General features: G+C 36.1%; 1 protein-coding gene and 1 pseudogene across 1 annotated transcript in view; one reads left to right on the forward strand and one right to left on the reverse strand.

Annotated features, from left to right (window-relative positions):
• Positions 1-321: 321 nt before the first annotated feature.
• On the reverse strand, positions 322-2,719 carry LOC132552309 (uncharacterized; annotated as a pseudogene).
• Positions 2,720-8,448: 5,729 nt separating this feature from the next.
• Positions 8,449-11,915, forward strand: part of LOC132552236 (large ribosomal subunit protein uL15-like) — a 33,708-nt gene continuing 30,241 nt past the window's right edge. The window contains exon 1 of the mRNA XM_060216384.1: positions 8,449-8,493. Within this exon, the coding sequence (XP_060072367.1) occupies positions 8,464-8,493 (30 nt within the window). The 5' untranslated portion in view covers positions 8,449-8,463. The remainder of the gene's footprint in view (positions 8,494-11,915) is intronic.

Here is an 11,915-nt window from a genome sequence, read left to right on the forward strand (position 1 = left end):
AAATCTGGACCTACAAACGAGCATCGAAATTAAAATATCTTACTTACACACACGGACATACATTTTATCGCAATGAGACGATGTTACAAACAAGAGATCCCAGAGGGATCTTGGCGCCCACCATTTGAGGATCTGTTTTCAGTTCTTGAAGATTTTTTTTTGTTTGTTACAGGTGTTGTAAATGTTCATGAACTGGTCTTCATTGAATGTGCTCAATGATGGCACAAGATATTTTTATTAAGCACCTATTAGCAAATATCATTTGAAAAAGATCCCAAAGTATTATTAGATAGCAGTCAGTTACAGGTGGATAATGGACAATATGCTTGTGCTGTATTACTGTCGACATCCAAGATGGCTGCCTGTGGGCCACCTTGATTTCAAATCAGTCCAAAAAAGGTACAATGCACAACTAGGGACCAAGGGAAACCAATATCTATGAAATATCAGATATAGCAGTAACAAGATTTTACTCTCAAAATCCAAGATGGCTGCCTGTCAGCCATCTTGATTTTGGATCAGTCCAAAAAGGTATAATGCACAACTAGGGACTAAGGGGAACCTGCATATGAAATTTGAGAAAGATCCATCCAGTACTTTCCAAGAAATAGCGGTAACAAACTTTTACATTCAAAATCCAAGATGGCCACCTGTCCGCCATCTTGAATTCGAATCAGTCCAAAAAAGGTATAATGCACAACTAGGGACCAAGGGGAAACTGCATATGGAATTTGAGAAAGATCCATCCAGTACTTTCCAAGAAATAGCAGTAACAAACTTTTACATCCAAAATCAAAGATGGCCACCTGTCGGCCATCTTGAATTCGAATCAGTCCAAAAAAGGTACAATGCACAACTAGGGACCAAGGGGAAACTGCATATGAAATTTGAGGAAGATCCATTTAGTACTTTCTCAGAAATAGCGGTAACAAACTTTTACTTCCAAAATCCAAGATGGCCACCTGTCGGCCATCTTGAATGCAAATCAGTTCAAAAAAGGTACAATGCACAACTAGGGACCAAGGGGAACCTGCATATGAAATTTGAGAAAGATCCATCCAGTTCTTTTCCCGAAATAGCGGTAACAAGAATTGTTTACGGACGGACCACGGACGCAAGGCGATTTGAATAACTCACCATCTATTTGAATAGATGGTGGAATAACAATGAAAAACTTCATATATTTCCTCAACCCACATCTCAGGAAACCCCGTATTGATATATCGGCTGTCAACGCCTTCCTTCCATGAAAAATACATGCTTAATGTAACTATCAGAAACAGGATATGTCCTAGACATCGTCTGAATGTGTTTGCAATATATCATTTCATATTATCAAGACAACCGAGTAATACCAGACTACAATGGAGGAACCGATGCAAAGTTCAAATCAATTTTTATTTTTTTAATCGTGACAAGTGGTAGTGTGTCTTCGGTTGAAATTTAGGTACCGGGATGACATTAAACTACATTTATACTGAGAATGACAAGTCCAATGCTAAGCAGAAGAGAGCCTGATACTGTGGAGGAAGATCCCGTGCATTTTTAGAGCTAATGGTGCCGTCACTTCCAAAAATGCCGAACCACAGTTGATATCGTTACACGCCGTCATAGACAGACCATCAACATGGACATCGTTTACTTTTAAACATGCTAGACTACCATTAATTGAGTTTCCGAGCGACGCCACAGCGTCACTCAGATTTGTGGCAGGGGACGAGTTAGCATTTAGGTCGAAATCTCGTTTTTGCACAAGTATGATATCAACGCTGAACTCCGTGCTGACTTTCGGTTCCTTGCTGACACCATACCAAGCTAGTCCATCTGTTGCCCATTTCTGCGCTAAAGCGATGGCATCAACGACTTGGCCAGCAAAAAGATCAGGATTACTTTCCATGGTTGTCTGCTTCTTCATCACTACTTCAACACGCGCCAACTTATTATCTATCAAAGCCACATTTGTTGTTAATTGTTTGAGACACCCAAACATAATCTCCCAAAAACTCTTCATAGTGTCTACAAATGAATCGGTAAATCCACCCTTGACTGTCCAGAAAATCTTCATCTGGTCAATGAAGCTTAGCGAGCAGAATAATGAGACGGAGTAACATTTAGGATGCGAAGCGAACGCCATGTCCTTTATAGACGTACATGTGATAACTAGACTTTCCCAGGAACGTAATATAGGCACCAGCTCAATCTGGAGACATATTCTGACCGAATCAATCCAAGCCCGGCCAGCAGATGAAAATGACAACCGATAGTCAGCGTAAAGATCGCAGAAATTCTTAGCATAAGCGACAGCGTTTGGTACACCTGTCCCTTCACACGGGTAACGCCTTTTCAAACAATCGTTATACCAGGGACAAGACGTACCGTCAGGACTGAAGCACCAGGTTGGTAATGGTACTACGCTGCCAGTGTGGGGATCACAAGAACACGAACCTGTCACAAATGGACCGTCACACTGGTCATAGACTTCACACATGCATTGGTAATAGCAGTACCTAGTAAAGGGACTTCCTTGGCATTCATGTCTGTACTTTGATTTTATCTGGATATATGTATCGGTAAGGCAGGTAGCCCATTGGTATCCTTTGTAACCAGAAAGTTACACACACTCTGTATCACCAGCTGGACCGCTATAGGGATGGCAACTTCCGGACACGGTTGTGATGAATCCAGAAAGAGTTAAAAGGAGAACACTCCCGGAAAACATGACTGAACTGTCGCGAATACTTTTTATGTTTTGACTCGCATGGGGGCAAAACAACTTGTATATAAATATTGATAACAAACTTTGATTTGCTAAGGGCGTGATTTGTATCAGCTCTGCCCAAGTACCTAAGCTGTAGATACATGTTTGCTTTCTCTACATATTTCTCCCCATGCGTTGTTTATGAGCCTGATCGATAGGCAATAATATCGTACATTTACTGCAGGAGTGAAAACATTGTAAATCACGTGATAGCATAGATAAATCTCATCAAATATAGCAACAGTGGATTGTGACACTATCAAGTAGATCACTCTGTTGTTAAACCGGAAATGGTTATATGAACAGGAAGCAGTATTTTATTGTATATAATGTTGGTTGGAAATTTAAAATATGAAAATAATAATTTTCACGAATTTATTGTTGTTTAATTTAGCTTATAACAGGAATTGAGTGTTAAATATGTACATAGTAGCCTATATTGCACCAAATATGACCTTTACATGTCCAGCACTGCATAGGCAAGTAGGGACTTATGTAAACAATGGTAACCAGGATTCATATTGTAATGCTAGTGTAATTAGCTCACTGACCTATTTAGTACGCAGTGCATGTCCCACTCAGTGACGATTTAGACGGTATCGTGTGTGTTAGGGCGTGACGAGAACACGTGCACAGGTGAACAGTGGTCTCTCTCTCTCTAGCTGTGTCTAGTGGCCGGGAAGGACGTAATCGTACACAGGTACTCCAGCTTATGTTGTTTTCCATATAATTGATAGTAAGGAGTTGTGTACTATGGGGAACCTATGTTTTAGTTTCCTTTATATTTAGTATTACGAGTATTAAATACCTCAATTGACGCTACCACGTCTTACATTGTTTATTCTGTTAACACTTCACTCGGCATTACAATATAAACAAATGTGATGTGTATATATAAACAGTGCAGTACAGTTAGAGTAACGATGATTGTGTAATTATAACGTAAAATATTTCAAGGTCATGAGAAAATAATAGTTTAGATAGTGAATTGTATATAGTTGCTTAGTACAGCATTATGAGTATGTAAGGTAGACATGACCGATTTAGCAGATGTTAGGTTCTGCGTAATTGCTAAGTATTTGATCATTATATATGTAAATAGTGACCAATATGCGGTGGGTCTGAAGACTGGTAGTACCAATTGTCATTCCAGACAATAGCTTCCTGGGATTGGGGAATGGACCAATCAACGGTCGTTGCACTAAATGTGCATCCCCAATTCATCAGCACTTATCCCATACACAATAACAAATGGCGCCAAGATTCTGCATTTTGTGTCCAAATCGGTATCATTTTGACAGAATCTTGATATGGTTGGGTCGCCAGGATCAACCATTGTTCTTGAGGAATTTCCACCTGCGGAGTTGTCCGACTTTTGGCTTCCCGTATAAATACTGGGCAGTTTTCGCTGCTCATGGCACTTGGATCTAGGGATGCCAAAGAGACAACTTCTGGTTGTGGGACTGACTCTACGGAAGCGTGATAGGGAGCGAGCCTTCTTGTGGACTTCACTGTGCTATATGTAAATAACAAATAGAAAGGAATTTGGACTTGGCTTTTTCTTCGGGAACACAACGCGAGTGGGGGCACAATGGGGTTACAGGATGCGGTAGTAGCGAAACTGAAATAGAAAAATTAAATGCATTCGTAATAACCTGTATATGAACAAATCATATTTCTATCCCAATTGAAATGACTTTTACTTGATAAAAACCAATATGAAGGTATAAATAAAATGCATGTTGGAGATGAGATGAGAAACATACTTAAAAATTAAAAAAAAAAAAAAAAAGTATGCATATTTACTGACCTCTTCTGTCTGAACAAACCCAGTAAGCCACGGTAACTTGTCATCCTTTATGTACTAGCCTCGTCTGCCGAGACAAACCTATTATGTCAGGAATACTAGCCTCGCCTCGCCAGTCCAGGCAAATCTGTCACACTGAAGGTACTAGCCTCGTCTGCGGAGACAAACCTGTGATGTCAGGAATACTAGCCTCGCCAGTCCAGACAGATCTGCGTCCAAATCAAAAAACAAATACACGGACGACGAAATCAAAACAATTATCGAGTTTCTGGTTGGCACCATCTTCCTTGATTGTGGTGTTAAGATTCTCATACAACTTTTGGCATACCTATGGAAAGAGATTATCAAAACATGTCACAAAGTCCTTGCCACCTCGTTTAATTTCACTTTCAGATATTTTGTTGACGTCTTGTTTTTATATAACTACAAATTTATTAACTACGTCCATCGTATATATCTACCAAAATTTGAAATCAAAGACACGACAGACTTTTCTAAATCAGCCGCTTATTTCCAGCTTTTTGTTCAACGAAACCAACATGGACAGCTTTCCACCCAGCTGTATGATAATCGTGATGATATCAATTTCCCTATTGTGAATTTCCTGTTTCTGGAGAGGAACATCCCGGTATCCAAAACCTATTATGTGTAAATTTCGCTTTTGATTCTATATTCAAGGGTTTGTTCCCATTATCATGAAAGGAGCGATAATTTTCCAAAATGTGATGGAGTCAATGTCTTCGCAGCAGGAAAGGAGCGACAAGCTTCCTAAATGTGATGGAGTCAATGTCTTCCCAGCAGGAAAGGAGCAACAAGCTCCCTAAATGTGATGGAGGTAAAGTCTTTGCAGCAGGAAAGGAACGATAAGCTCCCTAAATATGATGGAGTCAATGTCTTCCCAGCAGGAAAGGAGTGGTAAAATCCCGAATTGTGATGGTGTTTGATGTGTTTACGGCAGGAAAAGCTTCTTAATTCTAAGTTTCTTGTGTCGGGAAGGGAGCGATTAGCTCCAAAAGTTAACAATGTGTTCAGGTTGTTGCATTCTCGTGACAGGAATGGAATAATAAGCTCCAGAAGTTAACACTGTGTTTGGGTTGTTGCATTCTCGGGACAGGAAGGGAATAATAAGCTCCAGAAGTTAACACTGTGTTTGGGTTGTTGCATTCTCGGGACAGGAAGGGAACAATAAGCTCCAGAAGTTAACACTGTGTTTGGGTTGTTGCATTCTCGGGACAGGAAGGGAACAATAAGCTCCAGAAGTTAACATTGTGTTTGGGTTGTTGCATTCTCGGGACAGGAAGGGAACAATAAGCTCCAGAAGTTAACACTGTGTTCCGGTTGAAAGGGAGTGATTAACTTGAGAATTGTAAACCTTTGTAAGGAGTATCATTTTCCAGTGACAGGAAGGGAGTGATAAGCCCAAGACAGATAAATGTCTAAATATCTCTTTCCTGTCATTTCAAATGTAGGCGTTTCTAGCAGTGGATGAGGTACGCGTCAGTTTCCCTCCTCAAATCATTGTCCAGATGAATTTTGTGTCATTCTGACCCTGATGCATGGGCCTAGTGTAAATATTTATCTTGCTTCTATTTTGTTCTTGTTTCTGGTTTCTAAGTTTTAATCAACATTCTGACAATGTTTTCTTTTCAGTTGGTGTCAGCAAGAAATTGTTTCCCTTTTTATCAACACAAGTATAACAAAGGTCAATTTTAATTTCACATTCTAAAATCATATATATGACCAATGCTTGCTAACCTTAGAGCTAAATATAAATCAATGACTAGGAAATTCATTGGTACTTTGGCTATGTATACGACACAGCACTTTATTGATAATGAAAGTAAAGTATAATACAAAGATAAACCTGTAACTAACGGCAACTATGCACCGCTTGCACAGGGCACATACAACAAATTACTTATCACATTGATAAACTCATATAGAATAATTTACATATTATATATAGAGATTGGAGTTGGTAAGGTAATTATATACTTATCTACCACTTATAAAACAGAGACCTATATAATATCTCATATTTAGGTCCCAGTAGAAACCCATGCATTTATAAATCTCTGGGGAGAAGTCCAGGCTTTTGTAAAGCCCCTTGAGAAACCCAGTGATTAATAACCCTCCTTGAGAAACCCGGTGATTTATAAACCCTAAGATAAAATCTAATCATTGAGCAAACAAATTGCACATTATTACATTTACTCAATTGCTTGTTGTCAGATAAAATCATTAGTTGTCAACAGCCAGCAAAATTGGTTAAGGAAAATAAAGGTATGTGCAGTTTAATATCCTAGAGGTCAATTTATAGTGCTACAAGCTTGAGAGTCAAAACATGATGTAATTAGTAAAGCATTTACTACCACACAAAGACAATAAGTCCAATATTGTTAAACTACATCCTTAGAACATGTGTCACATCACAGCTATAAAATATTTTAAAATGGTAGATTAAGGTTTAAAACTTCAAATGCTTATTACATTGTGAAATTACCTAGAGGATGGGACACTTTATCGTAAAACATGAGGTATTATGGAAATAACTAACCTGATACAGACAGATACTGAAATATGTAGAACATATATTTTCTGACAAATGCAATGTGAATTAAAATGATAAAACCATCAAAAGACGATATCATGCAGCAATATTTCAGTTAGATTTACAATTCAGTCAAGTTCGGTAATTAAAAGTGTATAATATCATAGAAATCAAATAAACGTTTATTTCATAATTACATTTCATTACTTTTGGGGGAAAAAAAGTTAATAAAAACCTCCTGCATCAAACACATTTCCTATTTTCCATTGCTTCTGATCCATAAAAGAAAATGTTCCATAAATTTGATCTCATCACTATGAACATTAAACCAAAATAACAGCTTACTCTCTTACCAGTTATAGAAACAAAACCAAAAACAGAATTTTAAAATCTAAAAAGCAAAACTAACCTGAATATAACAAACATATGAAGACTTTACAGATAAAAGTGGATTTTATAATTAAATACGAGGATGTTATATTTTAAGTGATTAAATGCTGATTTGAAACATGTGGTTATGTGGTTATAGCCTACATTAGCCGTTTGTCCTGCTTCTCCGCAGAGGGTATGTTGAAGGTACTCAAAAAATGAAAGTACATTATTACTTATTACAAAGAATACATCTGAAGAAGGTTGATTATCTATATATCACAGAAATTGACCTGCCTTTACAGCATGTTAAAATATGATGATCTCTTCCTACAAATGTGGGTTGTGTAAAGGAATGTATGCATGGAATTTTTCTGTTTTGCATATTGAAATATTTTGATTTTACATTCAGGTATTTATATAATGGTATACAGCATAGTACAAATGTACAGCTATTTGTGACTAAAACATAAAACAAACTTTTCTGTTAGTTGTTGCTACTAGTTCATTATAACAAACAACAAATGGTGGAACAACTATTTTCTAAAGACAAAGTTTTCAGACTAACATCACCTAACGACCATTGCAGAATGATTGTTGCAGTTGTCCTGTCAGCCACTCAACTGTATGGTAGAAAAAAAAATAGGACAGTTCCCAGATGGAATAAGTCGTCTTTAGTTTCCAGTGTTTTTATAATCATGTTTGGGGTCTTTCAAATGCACACAAATTGTGCAGTGGAGATATGTGGTAAATGTGCCATGATTGTGTAGTGGAGATATGTGGTAAATGTGCAATGATTGTGCAGTGGAGATATGTGGTAAATGTGCAATGATTGTGCAGTGGAGATATGTGGTAAATGTGCAATGATTGTGTAGTGGAGATATGTGGTAAATGTGCAATGATTGTGTAGTGGAGATATGTGGTAAATGTGCAATGATTGTGCTGTGGAGATATGTGGTAAATGTGCAATGATGTGCAATGATTGTGCTGTGGAGATACTTGAAACAGGTATGTACGTACATATGTACAACCAGGAGAAATACACAGAGTACTTTCATTTCAGAAATGCAGTGTATAGCTTACGGAATGGTGATTACATCACGAATCTCGTGCCTTCTACTGATCACAGTACAACAGATAATATATAAAAAGCCATCAACAATACACACGTGATAGAACCATAAGAGACATGATATGTGATAATGTGATAAAAAATAAATCATCACGTACAAGTTCATTAAATACAGAAGATGTAGTGCTGTGATGTGATATACAGTGATGATGAACATCAAATAGAAATTAACACAGGGTGTGTACTTACATCAGTATACAATATATAATTACCATGGTACAACACAAGTGAGAGAAAGGTTAATTAAACTGAAAGAAATACTACAGAAATTTTGACAGCATTAAGAATAAACAGAATTGCACTTGAAATGTAAACAAAATTATAAGTTACAAAAGATAAATATTCTATTGCAAATAAACAAAGCACTACATGTCCTCAACCTCGTTGTATATATATTTCAACCATCAACCTTGTTGTATATTTGCCAACCATATGTATGGTAAAGTTTTAACTACCTGTGTTACAACTCACAGTGCAGATAAACGCGGGGGGGAGGAGCCAACGTCAGATGGCAATAAGTGGGTTATATAACTCACAGTGCGGATACAATGTCAGCCAACCCTAACAGACAGCTGGTAGACCAAATAAGTTCTCTATCTGATTTTACACAAAACAAAAACATTTTAATGTCTGTATCAGGCCTTTGTTAATTATAAAGATGTTTATGTAAGCTAAGCATAACTGCCCTGCCCCCACCCCCTTACTCTCTCCTGATTTGGCAGATTTGCAGGATATAATATAATACTTAACACAAAGCTCAAAAACAAATTAAAACTATAAAGCTGTAGGTTATAGCCCAAAAGTGTGAACTTCAAAATGTAGTTGAAACAACTATTTACTATTAAACTTATGGCTGAAAAATATTGTATCCAACAGCGGACATGTGTGAAATCTATTAAGTGGACCTTCGTGTATCTACAATATACTAAAATTATGAAATTGTCCAGATTGAAGTCATCTGTCGATTAAGTATTTCAATAAATCAAAATAATTATATTATCAGTTACCAAATATGGTCATGGGACTTCTCTATTAAAATACTGAAAGGTCATCTAAAAAATAAAGCACACTAGCATACATGTTGTTTAAATACAAGTTATATACAGATACAGAAGGTAATCTCTCCTTAATCTTTATACATGTATACAGTACAGGAGCATGTAACAGTGTTTCTGGAGGAGGACAGTTGAGTTAGGACAAAAGCCCCATCCTAAAGAAACGCTGGTACATGCCCCAGTATTAGAGTCAAAGCAATGTGTCACCTTGTTACCTAAACATGATGACAATCCTCTACACAGAAATGATTTTTTTCAGAGGAAATTCTTGTTTTATATGTGTGTTCAAATACTGAAACAAAAAAGATAATAATGCATGATAGCTGCATAGGAAAAATGTTCTAAGAACCAGGGAAGTGTGTGTATACAAATTATACTAGAAAATGAACCAGGAAGTATATGTATACAAATTATACTAGAAAATGAACCAGGAAGTGTATGTATACAAATTATATTGGGAAATGAACCAGGAAGTATATGTATACAAATTATACTAGAAAATGAACCAGGAAGTGTATGTATACAAATTATACTGGAAAATGAACCAGGAAGTATATGTATACAAATTATACTGGAAAATGAAGCAGGGAAGTGTATGTATACAAATTATACTAGAAAATGAACCAGGAAGTATATGTATACAAATTATACTGGAAAATGAAGCAGGGAAGTGTATGTATACAAATTATACTGGAAAATGAAGCAGGAAGTGTATGTATGCAAATTATACTGGAAAATGAACCAGGAAGTGTATGTATACAAATTATACTGGAAAATGAAGCAGGGAAGTGTATGTATACAAATTATACTGGAAAATGAACCAGGAAGTGTATGTATACAAATTATACTGGAAAATGAAGCAGGGAAGTGTATGTATACAAATTATACTAGAAAATGAATCAGGGAAGTGTATGTATACAAATTATACTGGAAAATGAACCAGGAAGTGTATGTATACAAATTATACTGGAAAATGAACCAGGAAGTATATGTATACAAATTATACTGTGAGGAGGGTTTATATTCAAATTTACAGAGGATTTGTAATGTTAAGTATAATGCATAAATGAAAAGATGCTGTCCAGTTACACATTTGCCCTTAAAATTCAATATTCACCCTTCACGGCGAAAATGAACAGTAGGCTTTTTTATATTGATTGGAATAATGTATATCATTTAATACTAAAAACAGCAACAAGGCAGAAACTCTGGTGGACATTTCAATTCCATCAGTACGTACTAAGTGAACATGTGTTGAGTAATATCATATCTTTAATCATATTTACATACATGTATACATAATGTATATTCAACCCTTTTCTATAAACATGTGACTCTTTAATCATTTCGTTATATAGATATTTATACATCAAAACAAAACTTTAGGTGATTATAATAACTAAAGTCTTAAAAATCGCAAAACCCTGATTTTCCATTATTCAATTTAAACTTTTACATTTGATTGTATGAATCAACATTTCCAGAATCAACATTTCCAGAATCAACCACTACAATTTGACTATAAAAGTTACACAGAGATTCAACACTCCGACAGTTGAGAATTGCTGTTACTGGAGAAAATGATGTGTTATGAAATACAGACTATGATAGTTGAATCGTAACTTAACAGACACAGGGTAAGTGCTGACAACAGTATCGAAAATCAGGATAAAGACAGATACTATCTCTAAATTTGTGGAAAATGATCATGTTTAAACATGTATCTGTGTAGGATCCTAAAACATGTTCGGTGTAGGATCCTAAAACATGTTCGGTGTAGGATCATAAATCATGATCGGTGTAGGATCATAAATCATGATCGGTGTAGGATCCTAAAACATGTTCTGTGTAGGATCCTAAAACATGTTCGGTGTAGGATCATAAATCATGATCAGTGTAGGATCTTAAAACATGTTCGATGTAAGATCATAAATCATTATAATGACAGAAACACTCGTTACATTTGAATACAATGATTATGATCAGAGATGTATAAATATTTCTAACATATAATTCATTCATTTTATATGACAAACAAATAGTTTTACAAGCACCATTGATTGAAATTTTAAAACCTTTAAGTTTGAAAATCAAGAAAACAGAAAAAATACTACAAGAGAAACAAATTGAGAACCAAGTCAGAGGAATATAATGGTGACATGGAGTCTGCCTGATTTCTGTATGAAAAAATCTGTCTTAAAAACAATATTTCAAATGTTCAAGCATAGAAAGTTTGGTGAAAA

Source organism: Ylistrum balloti, unplaced genomic scaffold (assembly GCF_031769215.1).
Source record: "Ylistrum balloti isolate Yb309-2 unplaced genomic scaffold, AGI_CSIRO_Ybal_v1 Utg370242, whole genome shotgun sequence".
Taxonomy (NCBI): Eukaryota; Metazoa; Mollusca; class Bivalvia; order Pectinida; family Pectinidae; genus Ylistrum; species Ylistrum balloti.